Source organism: Jaculus jaculus, chromosome 19, assembly GCF_020740685.1.
Source record: "Jaculus jaculus isolate mJacJac1 chromosome 19, mJacJac1.mat.Y.cur, whole genome shotgun sequence".
Classification (NCBI taxonomy): domain Eukaryota; kingdom Metazoa; phylum Chordata; class Mammalia; order Rodentia; family Dipodidae; genus Jaculus; species Jaculus jaculus.
Window position 1 is genome coordinate 61,065,449 of NC_059120.1, and position 22,338 is coordinate 61,087,786.

The following is a 22,338-nucleotide window of genomic DNA, read 5'->3' on the forward strand; positions in this document are numbered from 1 at the left end:
GTAAGAGCATCACAGTTTAAGAACTTGCTCCTACGGATATATGTACATGATTATGGAATCACAAAACCACACACATTTGTTCAAGTGTTATTTAGAAAGAAAGTAAACATCCTTATATAGGACAAAAAACAAGGACTTTCCATTTCCACTCAAAGACAGTGACAAAAACACTTCTGCCGCTACAGCCAGAAACCTAGAGAAGTACAAGAAACTGGACAGCAGGCAGTGAAGGGTGGCAGTATGTGGGAGGCAGAGAGAAAACTTGGTGAGCCACTAGATCATCATAAAATGTTTTTATTAGAAAAAAGAAAAGGCTTCATTAATGAACTAGAAAAAGCAGAACCGAATCCAAAGCAGAATAAAAGGAATATAGATAAAAACAAAAGTCTGTATAAGGAAAAAAAAGCTGACAGAAATATTTCTATATTATAAATGTGGTGGTTACATAACTTAATTTTACCAGAATTCATCAACTTACACTGTTCAATACAATGAACTGTGTTATATCTACCTTAACAGAAGCCATCTACAAATTCAACGGAATGCAACTCTGGTCAGAATGGCGCTGCATTAAGTAAACAGATGACAGTAAGTGCAGTAAGGACAAGAGAAAAGAAGGACTTTTATTCCCTGTTGGTGGGAATGCAAGCTGGTGCAGCCATTATGGAAATTAGTGTGGAGGTTTCTCAAAACACTAAACACAGAGATATGTTATGATCCAGCTATACTACTACAGGCATAGACCCTAAAGGCACTACACTCTATTTTAGAGATGCTTGCTCAGCCATGTTACTGCAGTTCTATTCACAACAGGTAGCAAATGGAATCAGTCCAGATGCCCATCAACTGATGGATTATAAAGATGTGGTATATATACATGATGCAGGTCTTTTCAACTGTAAAGTAAAAATGAAATTGCGCAATTTGCAGGAAAATGGATAAAAGTGGAAAAAGTTGGACTGAGTGAAGTACCCCAGGTTCAGAAACAAACACCACATGGTCTTTCTCCTATATGGATCCTATTTTCAAATTTTGAGATTATTGGCTAAAAATCATAGTGTACAGAAACTAGAAAGAGGCTATGGTGGGATCTTTTATTGGGGGGGGTACAGAAGTAGAATATATGGGACATGCAAACAAGGGGGAGAATAGTAGGGGAGGGAAGAGAATGGGGATGAGAGACAAAATGGTGGGAAGATGAATCAAGACTAAAGATGAGGAAGATGTGGTGGGAAGAGGCATCAAGACTGAAGATGAGAGAGGGGTGGTGGAAAGATGAATCAAGACCGTGTGTGTGTGTGTGTGTGTGTGTGTGTGTGTGTGTGTGTGTGTGTGTGTCATACGAAAACTTCCTACTTGTTAAGACAATTTAAACATATTACTAAAGGGTATGAATTAAGATTTCCTATGTGAATGTATGAAGCTTTCTCAGAAGATATGGCCAATTCCAGCACCAGAAATGAGGTATCTCCTAATGAGCTGTTAGTGAGGCTACAGAGACCCCTAAAACAATATAAGCCATTTCCATTGCTTTTAGTTGCAAAAAACAAACAAAGAAACAAACCAGCCACCTACATGGCATATTCCTATTGCTCAAGACACAATACATGTTGGTTACAGGACACAGAAACTAAGCTGGAATGGAGCTGGAAGCTTCTTCCTTGCTGGCTAGGTTTCTTTGTAACCAGAAGGTTCTAGGCAATCAGCTGTGTTCCTTGTGTATTCCATACTGACCTGCTAGGCAAGATAGGCAAACTGTCCCAATACTGCCATGAATGTTATGCAGTAACCCACTGCTTTCTGATTGGATTTGAGGTCCCTCTACTGGAGGGGTTTCATGTCTGCCACTGTAAACCTGGCTCAAAGCCTACGGCTAGGGACATAGGCCCTGGTGTGGGAGAATGGGAGGTGAAACCTACTACTGTGGTAAACAGACAGCATGTTAAACTATCTTCTAAATATTAGTATTTGGGGCTGGAGGGATGGCTTCGTGGTTAGGGCATTTGCCTGCAAAGCCAAAGGACGCAGGTTCTACTCCCCAGGAGCCATGTTAGCCAGATGCACAAGGGGGCTGGAAGCCCTGGCACGCCCTTTCTCTCTCTCTCCTTCTTTCTCTGACAAATAAAAAAATAAATAAATAAAATATTAAATATCAGTATTTGTACCATAAATTGGTCCTGATTGAAGCCTCAATTACAAAAATTTCTTATTATATGACTATAAAAAAAAATCCCATGGTAATTCCCTCCCACCCCCCTTGTTTGAAATTTAAAACAAAACAATAACAACAAAAACCATAATGACCTATGCATTCTTTTGGACTAGAGATCCAAATATTTTTATTCATTTTACTTCTACTTTAATGATGAATGCACTGTGATCTTAAAACAGTATGTCACTGGTTTTCAACTTTCCTCATGTAATTTAATGAAACCTAATAAACACTCCCTGCCTAATCAGCTGGATAAATGAGCACATAAGATGAGCAGGCACTCACCTGAAGTCAACCACAATCCTCCTCTGAGGAAGACCAGAGAATAGTTCACTTTTCAGTCCGTATTCTGAGCCATCTTCCATTACTTGGTGCAGTACTGCCTGAAAAATGGCTGGTTTAGTGATTGAAAAAAATTTCAATAGTTAAGTGCTTTGCTACTGGAATCTAAATGTTATTAATTTGTCCGTTTGCAGTGGCTAGGAGCCCTGGCATGCCCATTCATTCAGTCATTCTCTCTCTCTCTTCTTTCCCTCTCTCTCTGCATGCAAATAAAATAATATAATATTTTACTGGGATGGAGAGATCACTCAGCAGTTAAGGTGCTTGCCTACAAAGCCTAAGGATCTGGGTTCAATTCCCCAGTACCCAAGTAAAGCCAGATCCACAAGGTGGTACATGTCTCTAGTTTGTTTGCAGTTGCTAGATGCTCTGGTGCATTCATTCTCTCTCTCAACCTCTCTCTCTCTCAAATAAATAAATACTAAATGAAAAAAAGATTTTACCAATTTGTGGCCTGATTTTTGCTTCATATGCAAACCACCTCTTAAAAAAACCTTTAAGAAATGTCTCTGGCATTGCTTTTTTATTTATTTATTTTATTTATTTAAAGTAAATATCTATTCAAATGAAATATACTTAAATATTGTTAGAGCTAGGCGTGGTAGTGCACCCCTTTAATCCCAGCACTTGGGAGGCAGAGGGAGGACTGCTGTGAGTTTGAGGCCACCCTGAGATTACATAGTGAATTCCAAGTCAGTTTGGGCTAGTACGAGACCCTACCTTGAAAAAACCAAACAAACAATAAATATAATAACATGTGCTACTGTGATGTACGTAACACAGAGATAATGACACTAGAAAAAGCAAAAGCTCTTACACAGAAAACATACACGTGTGTGCTTACCACCTGAGGGTGGCAAGTTCTTCACCTGAGCCTCTGGCTATAATACCTGACCTCATGACTCTCAGGTATCCCAATCCAAGGTTGTGCCTGCTTTCAACACAGATTTATATGTGACATCTTTACATATGACTGAATCTTACACACACCTCCACTATATCATGTCAGTGTACCCATCACATGCTATTCCTTTACTTTTACACTTTCTGTAAGAAATTTCTTGAGGTTAGGATCTAAGACATTTTATCTTTAAACCTCAGTAACAGTCCCTGGAAAATAAAACATTCACTAAATTAGTGGGCACACAGATGAAAGCTTTTAATTACAGAGTATCAGTGAGCTACTAAAATTCCCTCAGAATTCAACAGTTAAATAAGCTACAAGCTCGTCTGTTTATCAGTATGTTTACACAAGTTTACCTATTCTGGAAGGTCTTAGCTGTGTAAGACTCAATTCTTTTGTAAGATTTTTCTAAACCTTCCAGGCCATCCTGATTTCTATATCTCTGCGAATTTAATTAATTAATTAATTAATTTGAAAGAAAGGGAAAGAAAAAGAGGCAGATGGAGAATGGGTGCACCAGGGCCTCTGGCCACTGCAAATGAACTCCAGACGCATGTGTCACCTTTACATCTGGCTTACATGGGTCCTGGGGAATCAAACCTGAGTTCTTTGGTTTTGTAGGCAAGTGCCTTAACAACTAAGCAATCTCTCTAGCCCCTCTGAATGTTTTTATGCTTATTTATGAACTATCTCTTGTTTTAATAGTTATTGTTTTAATGAAAGAGCCAGCTATTTCATAGTCTCTTTAAGGTTTATGCTTCCAACAGATTATAGGTAACTAGGGAGTAAAACTAACACACCCTTCTCATCTTCAATACACAGCCAATTTATTTATTCAACAACAATTATCTAGCATATGCTAAGTACCAGGTACTGCACTAAAACCTGAAGACTCAACAGTGAGAAAGGCAGATGCTATAAACCCCAACATGATTTTAATGTTAAGTGAAAAGTGGCTTCAAGTAAATAAAAGGAATATGAAACAGAAAACTGGGTTCTATAGAGATGCCAGGTGGTCAGAAAACTGTCAAGGGCTTGGGATGTGGTTTAAAGATAGAATGTTTGCCTAAATGCATGCAGGGCTCTAGCTTTGAGTCCTAATACTACTGAGAAAAAGGAAAAGAAAGGAAGGAGAAGGAGGAGTAAGCTCTTTTAAATCCAGACAGAGGGATCGATACATACAAAGACTTTGAGCCAAGAGAAGTCACTGAGTTGTCAAGCTGGAGGAAGATCAGTATGGCTAAAACAGCATGAAAGCATGAATTCTAGACAACGACCCATTCTTACCTTTGTCAACAGCTCTCGGTTTATTTTGAAACATACAGTCCCTGGACCGGTGCTGATTTCACTCACCACTGAACCACATTTAAGCTGAAAAGACAACAAATCATGTAAAACAGGGCAGACAGAGAGAATGGGCCTAAAGAAGCAGTTTTCATACCATGAAATTGGCTCAGAGATAGCAAGTGAGTCGCCTCTTGGTCATTAGCTGGAGCTCAGCCAGTGTCTTCATGCAGTTCAGTCATTCTATTTAGGAAAACACATTTTCTTCTTTTCCAAACTAGAATGCTATTTTATAGTAGGTCTCTACCGTCCTTCTTTTCTTCATCAAATTCCCTAGCTATTATGCAATGAGTCCGTGATCTAACCCACTACAATAAGAAACACAGGACATGACCTTTGCTAAAGCATCTGCATCAAAAATAAGATGAAATAATTTCCAGTCTGTATCCCGCTTGTCACTTCCAGCTCCCCTCTCTCATAGGCTTATGGAACTAGAAATACGGCCTTCAATGATGAGCCACTAGTCTTGAATTTTGGGAACTTGAAGGAAATGGAGAGATAAATACTATAGTTAGACTGATTCTACTTCTGGTATACTTCCTGACAAAATCTTGTAAACTTTATCAGTCATTATTTTGATTTTTTTTCCAAGACAGGGTCTCACAATAGCCCAGGCTGACCTTGAACTCTTTCTACATCAACCTCCTCCTGAGTGTCAAGATTAAAGGTATGTGCCACAACGCTAGGCTTACCACAGTCATCCTTTAATTACACACCTTTTTCTATGATAGTGACTTTCACTGTGTTAATTTTCCAGAGTTCATGGATACTTCCTTTGTGCCATATATAATAACCCTATTGATTAAAAAATCTTGTTTAACACCTACTTTTTTCTAACTTTTACACTAATTAAAATCCTTTTAATTGCTGTTTTTGATACCAAACTTGTAAGAGAACTTAGAATGTAGAAGGCTTAATAAATCATCTAACCAATACTTCTATATAATCATTCCACTCATATCTAATTAGTTCTTATATTTTAATGTTCTTCTCAGAAACTTTTTTTTTTTTTTTTTTTTTTTGAGGTAGGGTCTTGCCCTAGCCTAGACTGACCTGGAATTTACTATGTAGTCTCAGGGTGGCATTGAACTCATGGCAATCCTCCTACCTGAGTGCTGGAGTTAAAGGCATGCACCACCATACCTGGCTTTAGAAACTCTTTCTTAAAAGAGATGGCTTAGCGGTTAAGGCAACTGCCTGCAAAGCCAAAGGACTCAGGATTGATTCCCCAGGACCCACGTAAGACAAATGCACAAAGTGGCACATGTATCTGGAGTTCGTTTGCAGTGGCTGGAGGCCCTGGCACACTCATTTTCTCTATCTGCCTCTCTCTCTCTCTCTCTCTTTCAAATAAATAAATTTAACTCATCAAGCTTGTCTGTTCTATGAGGTTCAAAAGTTGACTTAGCTTCCATATAAATTTAAATAATCCTTCAGTTCTTCTGTATTTGATCAACAAACTGAACTAATATCTGCTCAAGAGGAATGCTGTAGAACAAATGTGAATAACCATGATGCTTTACAGTATGCAGTTAAAGTGAATTAAGTATTCCACAGTGCTTTATAGCATGCAGCTAAAATGAATTAAGTATTTTCCAAGATGCCTTGAACAAAGTAACACTGCTCAGCTCATTATTACAACTAAGCTATCTGGCAGAGCTTTTTGCCCTTTAACAAAGTAAAGTTGAGGTCTGAGGAGAAAACTCAAGTCAGTAAAATGCTTGCCTCACAAGCATGAGGACCTAAATAAGATCCCTAGAACTCATGTAAAAATTCTAGCATGGTAAAGTATACTTGTAATCCCAGCACTGGGGAGTTGGAGGCAGGCAGATCCCTAGATCTTGCTGGCCAGCCAGTCTAGACAAATTGATGAACTCCATGCCAATGAGAGACCCTGCCTCAAAAAAAAAAAAAAAAAAAAAGTAAACTGATGATGCCTTTATGGAATACCACCCAAGGTTGTCCTTTGGCCTCCACAACATCCACATGTATATATATGCACACACACATAGAAACACACATGCATAAAATTAAAATAAGTAAAACAAGACAATAAAGCTGGGCACAGTGACTCACACCATTAACCCAAGCACTTGGGAGACTGAGGTAGGACTGCCATGAGTTCAAGGCCAGCCAAGGCTAGTTTCAGGTAGTTCCCTCCCTTAAAAAAACAAAAATAAGATACTAACTTTATAGTAGTAACATCAGAGATAGAATACCTTCTCTGCTAGTCTATCGGCTTTAGCTTGGCTATCCGGTCTTGAGCGGCCACTGTTATCTTCCAGTAAAGAATCCACAGAAAGCTGAAAATCTGCTCCTTCTCTGAAGATAGGCATTGAAATGGAAGAGCAGTTGTTACAAAAATGACACCTGTGACAAAGACCAATCACTGTGCGTTCTCCACATCAACTTTGCTTCATCAAAGTGCCATGCCTTCAAAATTACAGGCATTGAGAGATCACCCTATATTCACTTGGGACTCTTTTCTTTTGTCATTTTGTAATGTTCTTCTTTGTCTATTCTCTGAGAGCAGCTCTATGGTATCTCTGAAGTAGGCAGAGATTTTGGATGAGTTAAATACTTCCCCTTCAATTCCAATGCAACTGATACACAGATTAAGAAGCATCAAGGTCTCTTGACCTCTTCTACAGTTTTTCTTCTCCTACTCTAAATGACTGCTTTTAACTGTCCAAATAACAGAAGCAAAAATATTTTTGAATGCTACAAATTGAGTGTCAACATGAGAGAATAACAGGGTTATTCATAAAACTCAATTGTTCATTACAGAAACATTGCTATTTTTACATTCATTGAGCCAATGATGAAACAATGTAAAAACAAAATGTCATTGACGAGTGAAAATAATCATTTTCTTTTTTAAAATGTATTATTTATTTATTTGAGAGAGAGAGAGAGAGAGAGATAGATAGAGAGAAATAGAGCATAGGCATGCCAGAGCATCCAGCCATTGCAAATGAACTCCATATGCATGCACTCCCTTGTATATCTGGCTTATGTGGGTCCTGGGGAATCAAACCATGGTCCTTAGGCTTCACAGGCAAACACCTTAACCACTAAGTCATTTCCCCAACCCCAAAATAATCATTTTCCTTATGAGAGAAGTTATCTATAAGGAAAAGGTAGGAAATGGAATCAAAGTATATACCAGCTACTACAATAGTATTTGCACTATTTGATTACTAAAATTAACAAATCAAGTTATTCACTTGCACAAATTTAAAAAAAAACCCACAAATTTGGAAAAAACATTTGACAATTTAGAAGGTAACCACTTTGAGTGTTCACTATATTGTCGCTATGTTTTTCTCTAGGTGTAAGGTAACTCAAGATGTACTAAATATGTCCAATCAACATACAAATATTGACAGAGCTATCCACACTAACTCCAGATGATCAACAAGGAAGAAAACAAAGTTGGGTGTGGCGGCTCATGCCTTTAATCCCAGCACTTAGACAGTAGAAGTAGGATCGAGGCCACCCTAAGAATACATAGTGAATTCCAGGTTAGCTTGGGCTAGAGAGAGACCCTACCTCAAAACAAACAAACAAAAACAAAAGACATAAAAAAGAAAACAGCACTGGGTTGTACATCTTCTATCTAACCTGTATGTCTCAGAGAAGGACACATTCTGCAGTGGCACATCTTTCATAACATTTGTAAAATTCAGAGGCTTAAACATCCTTGTGTCACTTCTAGCTAACATCACGTTAAAAAAAAAAATTAAGTCTACAATGACCACTAAGAATACTGTTTTCTAGGGTTGGAGGGATAGTTAAGTGGTTAAGGCATCTGCCTGCAAAGCCAAAGGACCCAAGTTTGATTCCCTGGGACCCATGTAAGCCAGATGCACAAGGGGGCGCATGTGTCTGGAGTTCATTTGCAGTGGCTGGAGGCCCTGGTGCACCCATTCTCTCTCTCTCCCCCTCTTTCTCTGTCAAATAAATAAAAAAAAAAAGAAAAGAAAGAATACTGTTTTCTAGCAGGGTGTGGTGGCACATGCCTTTAATCCCAGCAGAGATAAGAGGATAGCTGAGGATAGCTGTGAGTTCGAGGCCTGCCTGAGACTACATAGTGAATTCCAGGTCAGCATGGGCTACAGCAAGACCCTACAGCACAAAAAAAAAAAAAAAAAAAAAAAGAAAGAAAAAGGAAGTTATTGTCTAAGAGTATTCTCTAATGGTTACACAATGCCACCCCCCCAGGTAAGGTTTCATTCTAGCACAGGCTGACCTGGAATTCACTCTGTACTCTCAGGGTAGCCTCAAACTCACAGCCATCCTCCTACCTCTGCCTTCTAAGTGCTGGGATTAAAGGCATGCACACCATGCCCGGCCACAATTTCTTTTTAACTATCATCAAATTCCACAACATTACAAGTTGTTACAAATTTACTTAACTGTTTTTTGGAAACTGGAACTGCAGATATGGACTTGATCAAGCTTTCTGGTGGAAGGTCCAAAACTTTGGAAAGCTAAGTCAAAAAGAACAAAACAGGCTAAAGCTGTTGACTGTTCCACAGACCACTGCAAGAATGAATACTGAATATACATGAACCTCCAGCATGTTAAGACAAAGAAGCCCAGCATGTTAAGACAAAGAAGCCAGACGGAAAAGAACATTAAGGTATACGATTCAGCTTGATTGACATCTGGGAAAAGCCAAAGCTGTAAGAATGAAGAAAACATCTCTGGTTGCCAGGGGTTGAGGGTGAGGGGAAGGTTTGCCTATGAAGCAGGAAACAGGACTACCTGCCTTTAAGAATGAATCTGGGAAAAACCACAACAGAAAAAGAATGAATCTTATCTCTATAAACTTGTAAACGAATTTCTTAAAAATGGATGGAAAGATGAAAAAAATTTTGAGTGGCTACTATATTCTAGGTGCTATTCTCTGTGTTGAGGATGTACCACAAAACACAGCAGACAAAAGCCTTAGGGCATCTAAACCACCACGCCTTTAATCCCAGCACTCGGGGGGAAGCGGAGGGGAGGATCACGGTTGAGTTCAAGGCCACCCTGGGACTACATAGTGAGTTCCGGGTCAGCCTGAGCTAGAGTGAGATCCTACGTAGAAAAACCAGAAAAAAAAAGTCTAATGACATTTAATAGTAGACAAAAAATTACTAGAGAAAACCTGATTACTAGGCTCAGAAGTTATTTAGTGAAATTAAATTTAAAAGGACTACGGGGTTAGGGAGGGCGGAGAGACGGCTTAGCGGCTAAAGGAGCTTGCTTGCAAAGCCTGACAGCCGGTTTGATTGCCCAGTACCCACGTAATGCCACATTCACAAAGTGGCATATGCACCTGGAGTTCATTTGCAATGGCAAGAGGTGCTTGGCGTATCCATGCTCTCTCTTTGCTTGCAAATAAATAATAAAAACATTTTTAAAGGAGTACAAGAGTGAGGATTCCTGACCTCTAAGAGGTCTAATCATGGTCCGAGGACCTTCAAGTGGAGTGAGAGCAAGCGAACCAAGGCAGAGAAGCAAAGGAAGCCGCAGACGCTCTCGCAGGTTGACGGGAAGTTCTCCCCGACGTTCGCCCGCGCAGCTCCCGCCACCCGGGACCAGCCCGCAGGCCCTCCGCCAGCCGACCGAGGACTGCCCGCAGAGGACCCGGGGTCGGGCCGCGGGGCTTCGCCGCCGCGCGGGGATTAGTACCTGACAGGCGATGGAGCGGCGGAAGGCGCAAGCCATGTCTGCTTACGGCGGCGCTCCGGGGCGAGCGTCCGCGCCAAGCCCCGCCCCTGCGCCAAGCCCCGCCCCCGCGCGCCGGAAGCCGCTTCGGGTTGTCAGCCAATCAGAGCTTCCTTGGGCCCGCCGCTGACCTTTGCCCCGCGACCGCGAGGTTACTCGGGAAGCCCTCCCGGCCCGTGGCGCGGCGGAGCGCTGCACCATGGCCACCTCTTCGGTATCCAAGGTAGGTGGGGGCGGCGCTGTGGGCCCGCCGGGGGAGAGGATGCCTCGGTAGGAGGCTGGCCGCCCGGGGCGTCCCGCCTTCTCCTGCCGTTCCTCTCGGATACACTGGCGGGTGCCGGGCACTCCGCTAGACGCCGAGATGTGACGGTAAACATCCTTCTGGCCTTCAAGGGTATCATTCGTAGGCCAGTGATCATACCTTGTGGAGACTGTTTGCAAGGGAGAAAGTTCTGAGTGAGAAAAAAGATAAGGACCAGAGATAGATAGCGAGGGGTTCGGCGAAGAGTTTTTGGAGAGACAGACAGACGGGCTGAGACCGGAAAAATGAGACGCTTGGGGTAGAGGGCGTCTTAGCATTTGGGGATGGGCAAGAAAATAACAGGTTCTCTGTCTTACACTATAGAAGTAAAGTGGCATAATACTAAATAAATAAATAAGTAAATGCAGTTGCATAATAAATAGAAAAATCAATAGCAGAGATTGGAGGCTTAGGAGCATTAAGAAAAAGAATGAAAAAATAATGCAGCCATGTTTGCACTGGGGAATCACATGTTTTAAAAAAAAATTATATATTTGCAAGCAGAGAGAGAGACAGACATAGAATGGGTGCCCCAGGTCCTCTAGCCACTACAAACGAACATCAGAAACAAGCACCACTTTTGGCATCTGGCTTTACATGTGTACTAGGGAATCGAACCCAGACCATCAGGCTTTGCAAGCAGGCCCCTTGTTCTGCTGAGCCATCTCCTCAGCCTGGTAATCACATCTTAATTGGGGCTGCCTCGATGGCAATGGATTGGAAATCAGAATATAGTTGGTAAGAAATGAAATCACAGAGTTGAGTTACTTATTGTAGTATCTACAAGCTGGTGTGTGTTTATTTCTGTGTTTAAATTTGAATTATTGGGTCTGTTAAGATGGCTCAGTGGTTAAAGGCTTTGCTAGCTTGGAAGTCTGTCAGCAGGGGTTCTGTGTTCAAGCCATCCACATGAGCTGGATGCAGAAAGTGGCTAGCAGGTGTCTGGTGTTTGTAGCAGTGGCAAGAGGCTCCTGGCACACCCATAAACAAATAAAAATGAAAACAGAACCTTAAAATTTGAGTTAAAATGTTGTTATATTTTTAAATTTTTTTTTTAAATTTATTTGTGAGCTGAGAGAAAAAGAGTATGGGTGGGTAGAGACCTCTTGCCTCTGCAAATCACTCCAGGCACATGCTCCACTTTGTGTATCTGGCTTTACGTGGGTACTGGGGAATTAAACTGAGGCTGGGAAAGTTTGCAGGTAAGCACTTTAACTGCTGAGCCATCTCTTTCGACCCCTTCTAAGTTGTATAATATGGAATGGTATCATACCAGATTGAGGGGCACATACCTTTAATTCCAGCACTCCAGAGGATGAGCTAGAAGGATTACACAGTTAAGGCCAGCCTAGCCTACAGATTGAATTCCAGGTCAGCCTGGGCTAGAATGAGAACCTATCTCAAAAACAAAGCAAAAAGAACCCGTTAAAAAGTTATTGTCTTCCTTCTAGAAAAGTGTACAAAGAGTTAAAAGATCTATGAGAGCAACTCAGTGGTTTGCTGTAAAGAAATGGATACTTTCTTTTAAAAAAATTTCCTTCTATTATTCATTTCCCCCTCTACTTTCTTTTTCAAAAACTTGCTTATCCATAGCCAGGCGTGGTGGCACACGCCTTTAATCCCAGCACTCGGGTGGTAGAGGTAGGAGGATTGCAGTGAGTTCGAGGCCACCCTGAGACTCTGTAATGAATTCCAGGCCAGCCTGGGCTAGAGTGAAACCCTACCTTGAAAAACCAACCCCCCCCAAAAAAAAAAAACTTGCTTATCCATGAAACATTGGGGAAATCAGATTTGTCAGGTCTGTGTGTACTTTGACTTTATGCTTGTTTCTTTCTTCCTGTTTTTAAAAATAGGGCTGCTTTGTATTTAAGCCAAGCTTCAAGAAAAGAAAGATCTCTGTGGCAATAGGTAAGGTTGTCTTAACATCCAATGTTTTGGTTTCTTTTTCCTCATGTCTTCTTAGCCTTTAAGACCAACACTTATTAAATTTAATCTTTTTTTCTAAGCTTGGATTACTCTTCATGTTGCTGTACAGGTTGTATCAGACATTAGTCAAAGAGCTAAAGGTATATCCCAGGCTTGTAATCTAAAAGGGAAATATAAATGTTTCTTCAAAATGCGAGGTTATGAACACATTATTTGATTTTCCTGCCATTATTTACAACTTTAGAAATGAAAATGAATGTATTTTGTGTTAGGAAATGGCTTTGATCAAATAGTCACAACAATTTATAAACACTGAGTAGGAACAGATACCTAGCAATATTTCATAACACATGGAGAAACTCCAAAGGAAAAGATCACAGATTTACATCTAGAGCTGCATATGATGGCTCATGTCTTTAGTCCCAAAACTGGGGAGGCTGTGGCAGGAGGATTACCATGAGTTCCAGGTCAGTGGGCAACAGTGAGTTTCAGGTTAGCCTAGGCTAGAGTGAGACCCTGCCGTAAGAAAAACAGACAGACAAAAAAAATTCAGCTTTCAAATTTGCTTCTATTTTCTAGTGAAAATTGAGTAAAAATTATTCCTGAGTAAAGTAGGTGTAATTATGGGGTGGTTGGGACATGTTAAAAGTCTTCATGTGGCATTTCAGTTTATGAATCAACTCTGATGGTTAAACATGATTGCAGGACAAGATGTTAGTGAGTTAGTTAGTGAGGCGCATTTCTGAGTGTGCACATAGGGCATTTCTAGAGGTTTTTAGATGTTTCAGACTCAGGTCTAATCAATGATTCAATCAGGTGATGCATTCAGAATTTGAATGGACTATTTAGTGGTAGAAACTGGAAAGTGGGGCCTAGCTGAAGGAAGTGCATTGCTGATGTGCCTGTAAAGGAGATGTGAAGGCTGTATCTTGCTTTTGCCACTTTAACTGAGACTGTCTGCTTCCTCAGGTGTGCTTTTGCACCCATTGTAGGCCCAAAGTAGCTGGCCCAGTGGCCTGTGTCTGAAAGCTCAGAAACTGAAATGAACTCTTTCCTCCTCTAAATCATCTTTGTAGAGTGGTTTTTAAAAATGTTTTTATTTATTTGCAGTCAGAGAGAGGGTGAATATGGGTATGCCAGGGTTTCTAGCTGCTACATGTCTGTCTTTGTGCCAGTACCATGTTGTTTTTGTTACTGAGGCTCTGTAATATGTCTTAAAATCAGGTATGGTGATACTGGTACCCTTGTTTTTTGTTGCTCAGAATTGCTTTGGCTGTTTGAGAAAAATCTTGGATTTTCTTAAAATTCTTAGTAGAGGCACAAAGACAAAAGGAAACTTTGAAATGATGGACTTGTCCTTTGTCTCATCTCTAACATGAGGTTATATGAGTATATATTGTGTCAGGACAGTTAAAGCTACTAAAGTGGAGTCTTTTATGCAAGTTTATATGCAAATTTTACCACAGTAAAATTTAATTATTAGCAGATACCTTCACTTTTTTATTTATCTCTAGCCATCTGTTTAACAAGCAAGTTGACTCTTCTTCATACAAATCACAGTATTACTACTAGAAAGTGTAGATTGCACTTGTCAGTTGCAGCTCTAGTTACCAGAGTTGCAAACTTGTTTGGAGGTTCTAGCAGGGGAGCACAGCAACTTGTATACCCTTGACTGAAGACTAGTCCTTCTCTCTTTGGGGAAGGTTGTCATCTTTGAGCATGCAGCTTGGGAGGGACATACATGGAGCGGTGAGGGAGAAAGGGAGCACCCACCTAGCCGTCCAGATCAGCTGAATCAACCCTGGCACTCAATGGGGACAGTTGTCACAGCCAGATCGCCCTCACATCCACAAGATTCTTTTTTTAATTTTAATTTTTATTAGCATTTTCCATGATTAAACAAGGTTCTTTTAAAACTTCTTTAGTACTTTGGGTGCTGGAGAGATGGCTCAGGAGTTAAGGTGCATGCTTTACAAAGCCTAACAACCTGAATTTGACTGCCCAGTACCCATGTAAAGCCAGCTGCACAAGGCGGTGATGTGTCTAGTTTGTTTGCAGCAGCTGGAGGCCCTGGTATGCCCATTCTCTCTCCCCCCACTTCTGGTCACGGTAGTGCACCCCTTTAATCCTAGCATTCCGGAGGCCAAGGTAGTATATTGCTGTGAGTTCAGGGCTAGCTTGGGACTATAGAGTGAATTCTAGGTCAACTGGGGCTAGACTGAGACTCTACCTCACTCCCCCCCCCCCCGCAAAAAAAGAAGGTACTTTGATATAATTATAGATTCCCATGCAGTTGTAAGAAGTGATTTAGAGAACTCTCTACCCTTTTCCCAGTTAACCCTAGTGGGAATATCATGTATCAGTGTACCTCAGCAACCAGAAAATGGACATGAATTTGATCCCCCAACCGTATTCACATTCCAGTTTGAGGCATTTTTACAAATATGAATGCTAGGCCCTAACCCAGCCCACCTCAATTAGGATTTCTAGGAGTAGGACCCAGGTGTTAAGAGTTTTTCAAAAGTTCCTTCTTGCATACTTAGTGTTTACACTTACTAGTAATCACTGTGGCAATTCCTGTGGAAAATTATATGCAAGTAAGCGTACCCAAAATGTAGGTGTAAATACCACTGAGAAAATAAACTAAATACTAGGAGTAGAAATTGTAAGTCCTCATATGTTATTTTAATCCTTTACTCTGTGATTAGTAGACAAAAGGCCTGTCTTAAGGAGAAAATGATGAAGCAGTAGTATAATTTCGGGAAGTAGAGGGTAGAATGGGCATAGTAAGAATAATTCGTTCCCCTCTATCCTGCACTGGGGATAGACTCAAAGCTTTTTGTATATGAGCCACGTGAGAGCTACACCCCAGCCTACGAGTTTCTCAGAAAGAGTAATCCTGATCTAGAGCCTCACGCTGTGCTCTTTTGGCCTATACTCCCTATGTAGCCCGACCTGGTATTGAATTCTAAGTCCTTCCTGAAAAAGTGTAAGATTACAGTGATCGATTTGGAAATAGTGGACAGAGAATAACTGGCAGAGTAACTCCCAGACTTAATTTCATGTGATTGACTTGGAATTTATTTCCTCAGTGGGAAATAGTGAGTCTAAATTACTAGAAATAGTGGCAAGAAGCTTCAAGAGTTATCCCTAATATATATGAGGGATATACGCTATGCACGAACATGGTTTATGATATAAGAGGGATACATACTCTGCAGTAACGTGGTTTCACCAATAATGTAACTGTAGCAAATACATTTGCTAGCATTTTTAAACATTTGTTATGTGCTGAACTATTCTAAGCATTTTAGTTTAATCTCCTCAGCAAACTCTGGGAAATAATTACCTTCATTAAAATATATGAGGAAATAGAACTTTGTCATTGTTACAATGCTAAAACAAGTGGTAGAGCTGGACTTTGAACCCAATTTTAATTGATTCCAGGGCCCATGGTCTAACTATTGCTTAATACCATTTTATAATATGAGGCAAGTATTTGTTTATAACTGTTAAAATAAGAAAATTTGGGCTGGAGAGATGGCTTAAAGGTTAAGGCACTTGCCTGTGAAGCCTAAGGACCCAGGTTTAATTTCCCAGAACCCATGTTAGCCAGATGCACATATGGCACATGCATCTGGAATTCATTTGCATTGGTTAGAGGAAAATTTTCAAGGAATTGACCTTAACTATAAGACTGATAAGTTGAGGACTATAGATCTACTTTTGAGCAGTTGCCTTTACTGGCATCAATTCTTTTTTTTTTTTTTTTTTTTTTTTTTAATGAGGCAAGGTTTTACTCTAGTCTAGCCCAGGCCTACCTGGAATTCACTATGTAGAGTTTCAAGGTGGCATTGAACTCATGGTGATCCTCCTACCTCTGCCTCCTGAATGCTGGGATTAAAGATATGCGCCACCATGCTGCCTGGTTAGGCTTCGAGTCTTTTTTTTTTTTTTAAGTTTTATTGTTTGAGAGCAACAGAGAGAGCGAGAGAGAGAATGGATGTGCCAGGGCCTCCAGTGACTGCAAACAAACTCCAGATGCGTGCACCCCCTGTGCATCTTGCTTGCGTGGGTCCTGGGGAATTGAGCCTTGTACTGGGGTCCTTAGGCTTCACAGGCAAGTGCTTAACTGCTAAGCCATCTCTCCAGCCCAAAATGCCTATTTGTAAAAGTTAACACTGATGCAAATGGAGGTGGATTGAATGGTAATAGAATTGAAGCTGGTTAGTTGTTAGAGGCCCTGGCACATCCATTTAAAAAAAATTGTATCAATCAAACAGAAATACAGTAAAAATTATTTAAATGCAAAGCCAGGCATGGTGGCACACACCTTTAATCCCAGCACTTGGGTAGCAGAGAGAGGAGGATCACCGTAAGTTCAAGGCCATCCTGCAACTACATAGTGACTTCCAGGTCAGCCTGAGCTAGAATAAGACCCTACCTCGAAAAACCAAAGGAAAAAAAAATTATTCAGATGCAAATATATAAAGTAGATGAGTACATAGGCTATGAATAAATAATGAAAATATTAATATTAAATCAATCAAGATAAAAAGTTAAATGAAAAAAATCTAAACTTTAAATACTTTTATCTTAAAGACACAGTATAAAAATAAGAGAAAGTAAGTACAAAGGATATAATATATTATCTCCAAGCATTTGTATGTATACCCACATGGTTATTTGGCTTTTTTTTTTAATGTATAGAAAAAATGTCAGACACCCCCCCACACAGCTTTGCACATGGTTTCTTTCGGTGTGCAAAAAGGAAAATGACTCACTTTCTTTTTTTAGAGGACTATTTTAATAATGGGAAAAATGAATCTGAGGACAGTAAGCTTCGATTTGAAACATATCACTTGATGTGGCAGCAGATGAAGTCTGAAACTGAGGTGAATACTGTCTTTAACCTTTCTCTAATAGTAGTACTGTAACTGTTATATTTGTTGCTTCCTGTCCCGTAATTAATGAGAATATTCCTGGAAAGTAGGAAGCATAATCTGTATGTCCCTTTAGCAGTGACCTTATCATCGCTGAGACAACCACCTGACCACAGGAAAGAGCTTTTGGGAGACAAGAGTTTATTCCTGGTTGCAGTTTCAAGGGGAAATTTCATCATGGTGGGGTTAAACATAGGAAGCCAGACAGGTGGGGATCACATTTGTAGGTGATGTAGCAAGAGTGAGCTCTGAACACCCATTGGGGCTAGACCATGAAAGTCCACCCCCAGTAATACACTTCCTCCAGCAAGGCTTCAGTTCTCAGCCAGGGATTAAGCAGGAGGTTTAGACACAGGGGCCATAGGGCACATTTTACATTGAAACCAGCACAGTCCTGAAGGGGAAGCCTCATGGTCCAAGTATTAAGCATAACTTCAGGTACTAACCATGATGGTTTCTGAGGCAAGAAGCATGGTGGCACTCAAATTATCCATTCAGTTAGCAAGTTATTAAAGTATGAGGTTGGGGTTGAGGATTTAGCTAAATAGATGAGGGCTTGCCTAGCAAGCACAGGGCTCTGGGTTTGGTCCTCAGAACCAGGAGAAAAAAAAATCACAGAAGTATAAGGTCAAGCTGTTTCTGAGCTTCAAGTCCTATGTCTGCATGCCTAGTTACCACGTTTTTTCTTTTTGGATAGCATTGGTATTTTGTTTTCTTTTGTTTTTGAAGGTTAGGGTGTCACTCCAGGCCATGCTGATCTGGCACTCATGCTGTAGTTCCAATGTGTCCTCAAACTCATAATGATCTTCCCACCTCTGACTCCCAAGTGCTAGGATTAAAGGTGTATGCCACCATGCCTGGTGGGCCTTCATTTCTTAACTTGGATTATCGTATTATCTTCCCAGCCCATGTTCCTGCAAACTCTTTGGATCTCTACTAGCTCTGCTGGTGCCCTAGTCATTAGAAAAGACTCTCCCTTTCTGGCAAATGCAGCCTGTCCAGACAGGAGGGTAGGGGCTGTATAGCCTCCTTACCGGTGTCAGCTCCATCCCTGGCGATCGGGATGAGGGGTGGGTCGTACAGTTTAGCAGTATCAGCTCTGTCACAGGCTGGCAGAGGTAATGGTGTCCAACCTCCTTACCAGTGTCAGCTCCCTTTTCCTCTGGTGTTCTTCCCACTACTGCCAGATTAGCTTGTCTTGACCCTGATTTCATCCTGTCTCCTTTATATCCCTTTAGGGATCTTCCCACAGTATCAAGTCCAAACCCATTCACATGGTAGATTTCCTAACCCCACCATGTTCCAGACTTCTGCCTGTTTGGACAGTCTTATTTCCTATCATGTCGTGTTTTCTTGTTTTGCTCTAACAGTGGTTCTGTAAATGTTTGATGTTTTCTTCTCAGTGTCTTTGCATCTTGTCATTCCTTCTAATTTACCTTTGCTATCTTTCACCTCCATCACGACCTACTCATGCTGTGGTTCAGATATATTATCACCTTAGCTTAGATTGTTCTGCTTATGTCATATAAACTTTATGTATTTTTGTTTTTTGAGGTGGGGGTGTCTCACTCTAGCCTAGGCTGACCTAGAATTCACTGTCTAGTTTCAGCTTGGCCTTAAACTCACAGCAGTCTTCCTACCTCAGCCTCCCAACTATGCCACCACAGCTGGCTATATTATTATTTTAATTACAGTTTTTTAAAATATATTTGTATTTATTTATTAGTATACAGGGAGAGATAGGAGAGAGAGAATGAGTGTGACAGGGCCTCTGGCTGCTTCAAATGAACTCCAGATGTATGAGCCTCCTTATGTATCTGGCTTTATAGGATACTGGGGAGTTAAACATAGTTTGCTAGGCTTTGCAGGCAAGCACCTTAATTGCTGGGCCATCTTTCCAACCCCTAATTATAAGTTTTCTGGTCGATTTTTTTCACTTTTTAGGGGAAAGATTATGATTCACATTCATAAAATGGTTAATAAATGGATTTTGAGTGAGTAAATGAGTGATCTTTTTTGTTTTTGTTTTTCCCTGGTAGATTCTTACTCTAGTCCAGGCTGACCTGGACTGTAGTCCCAAGCTGGCTGGGTACTCACAGCAATCCTACCTCTGCCTCCCAAGTGTTGGGATCAAAGGCATATTCTCCAATACCTGGGTCTTTGTTTGTTTGTTTGTTTATTTGTTTGTAAGGAGAGAGAAAGTACAAGAGAGAGAATGGGCACACCAGAGCCTCTTGCTACTGCAGACAAAGTCCAGAAGCATGTGCCACATTGTTCATCTGGCTTAATGTGGGTACTTGGGAATCAAACCCAGGCCATCATACTTTGCAAGCAAGTGCCTTAACCGTTAAGCCATCTCTCCAGCCTTTTTACTTCTTATTTTTTTGTTGTTTTTTTATTTGTTGTTTATTTTTATTTATTTATTTATTTGAGAGCGACAGACAGAAAGAGGGAGAGGGAGAACAGGTGTACCAGGGCCTCCAGCCACTGCAGACAAATTCCAGATGCATGTGCCACCTTGTGCATCTGGCTTCTGTGGGTACTGGGGAATCAAGCCTTGAACCGAGGTCCTTAGGCTTCATAGGCAAGTGTTAAACCGCTAAGCCATTTCTCCAGCCCTTTTATTTATTTATTTATTTATTTTTGAGATAGGATCTCACTGTAGCCCAGGCTAACCTGCAACTCACTATGTAGTTCCAGGCTGGCCTCAGAATCACAGTGATCCTGCTACCTCAGCCTTCCAAGTGTTAGGATTTAAAGGGGTGTGCCACCATACCCCAGAAATGAGTGATTTTTAAATTGGGGGATCCAAAGCACTCTATGTGTAGATATTTAAAAAAAACCTTTCATTTAGCCCATCTTTTAGTCACTTTAAATATAAACTTTGTACTGAATCCATGAGACTTTTCTTTCTAAAACCAGTGAGGGAAATGAAAAAAGGAACACTCCAAAATGTACTTCTTTAAAGATTTCCAGATGGCTGTTTCAAGAGGTTGTACACACAGGAATGGCTTTGAGAGGCTATCATTGTGTGAAATGAACTGTTGATATTCATCTACATTACTAAGCAGTAGATGCAGGTGGAGGCTTCTTAAGATCATAATCCCATCTGCAGAAAGATCATTTCTTAGGAAGAAGAGGTTGAGAGTCTTAACACTGGACCAGGCAGGTGTCCCCACAGTTGGCCTTCTGATGACTGGTACCTGTCAGACTTCATTTGTATAATGAAACAGCCTTCATTTGGTACATTTTCCTCTCATACTTTCCATCCCTCCTAACCTCAAACCTGCCTTCTGAACTCTAGCCATGTCGTCTCTTGTTTCTTTCAGTAGCTCCCGGTGCAGCTTCTCGCTTCAGCCGTCGTGCCTTGTATTGTCTCAGTGCTTTGTGTGCTACAGTTTTGTGTTGATACGTTTGTATGCTTTTCTCCATTAATAAACAGTCAATTTGTTTTATAGACTAAAATTACTAATATTCAAGGGGAAAAGAGAATTTGAAATTTTTGTATATTAGGAATTATACATACGATTACTGTTACTAATAGTAGTAATTAAGTTTATGTTTTCTTTATAGCGATTCCAGGAAGAATTAAATAAAAATCTGTTTGACAGTCTAATTGAATTTTTGCAAAAGTCTCATTCTGAATTCCAGAACAATTCAAGAAACTGGGGCTTTCAAATAAAACTCAGAGAAATTCCAACTGCTGCTCTGGTTCTTGGTGAGTCTGTGTTTGTGTTCAGTCCTGCTTGTGTTTGTGCATGTCTATGAATGGGCTCATGCATCGTTGAGAATAGTGACATATAACTTATTCTGATAAACCTCTTACAGAATTAAACCAGCTTTGCTTTGTTCCTCATACTGTTCATACATATGCACATTAAACAAAATTGATGCAGCTAGTACTCTTTTTTTAATATTTTATTTTTATTTATTTATTTGAGAGAGGAAATGAGTCAGAGAGAGAGAGAGAGAATGGGTGTGCCAGGACTTCCAGCCACTGCACACAAACTCTAGATACATGTGCCACCTTGTCCATCTGGCTTTACATGGGTCCTGGGGAATCTAACTGAGGGTCCCTTGGCTTTGCAGCCAAGCGCCTTAACCGCTAAGCCATCTCACCAGCCCCCAGCTAATACTCTTCTTAATTTTTTATCAGAAGAGGACGTATATTTGTTTCATGTTTTCTACCTTGTTAGGGTATTAGGTTTATTAGGGTATATGAAGTTTGGACTCAGTGATAAAGAAACCATTAGTGTCTCAGGAGATTTGATAATGAGCTCTTTATGAATTTGATAAAGTAATGAATTTATTCTTAAGCTATTTTCAAAGACTAGTTATATATGCTCAGTATTTTTTTTTTTTTTTCAAGAGGGCAATTGTGCTCAGGTTCTTTGTGGACAAATCATTTGTGTTAATTTGCTTTCTGACAGTATGACAAAATACTCAAGATAGTTAGTTTATAGAAAAAAAGGTTTACCTTGTCTCATGGTTTCAAAGGTTTCAGTCTATGTCCAGCTGGCTCCTTACTTCTGGGCCTGGGCCAGGGCTGCGCATCATGGTACAGCATGACGCAGCAGCCAGTCAGCAAAATAGACAGGAAGGGCTGGAACCTCCATCTCACTTTCAAGGACACACAACAATCTAACTT

General features: G+C 40.5%; 2 protein-coding genes across 13 annotated transcripts in view; one reads left to right on the plus strand and one right to left on the minus strand.

Moving 5' to 3' along the window:
* Rars2 (arginyl-tRNA synthetase 2, mitochondrial) overlaps positions 1-10,562 on the minus strand; it is a 36,075-nt gene extending 25,513 nt beyond the window's left edge. For 5 of the 7 annotated variants that reach the window (XM_045138861.1, XM_045138860.1, XM_045138863.1 and 2 more), the window contains exons 1-5: positions 10,485-10,549; positions 9,222-9,295; positions 7,022-7,124; positions 4,746-4,829; positions 2,498-2,595 (exon numbers count right to left, since the gene is read on the minus strand). In XM_045138861.1, coding sequence (XP_044994796.1) covers positions 2,498-2,595; positions 4,746-4,829; positions 7,022-7,124; positions 9,222-9,295; positions 10,485-10,520 — 395 coding nt within the window. In that variant the 5' untranslated portion in view covers positions 10,521-10,549. Of the gene's footprint in view, positions 1-2,497; positions 2,596-4,745; positions 4,830-7,021; positions 7,125-9,221; positions 9,296-10,484 lie in introns of all 7 variants that reach the window. The other 2 variants (XM_045138864.1, XM_045138865.1) reach the window with 2 other exon arrangements.
* An 80-nt stretch (positions 10,563-10,642) lies between these two features.
* The window catches only part of Orc3 (origin recognition complex subunit 3), a 56,591-nt gene continuing 44,895 nt past the window's right edge, over positions 10,643-22,338 (plus strand). For all 6 annotated transcript variants that reach the window (XM_045138067.1, XM_045138064.1, XM_045138065.1 and 3 more), the window contains exons 1-4: positions 10,643-10,743; positions 12,675-12,729; positions 17,545-17,642; positions 21,264-21,408. In XM_045138067.1, coding sequence (XP_044994002.1) covers positions 10,720-10,743; positions 12,675-12,729; positions 17,545-17,642; positions 21,264-21,408 — 322 coding nt within the window. In that variant the 5' untranslated portion in view covers positions 10,643-10,719. The remainder of the gene's footprint in view (positions 10,744-12,674; positions 12,730-17,544; positions 17,643-21,263; positions 21,409-22,338) is intronic.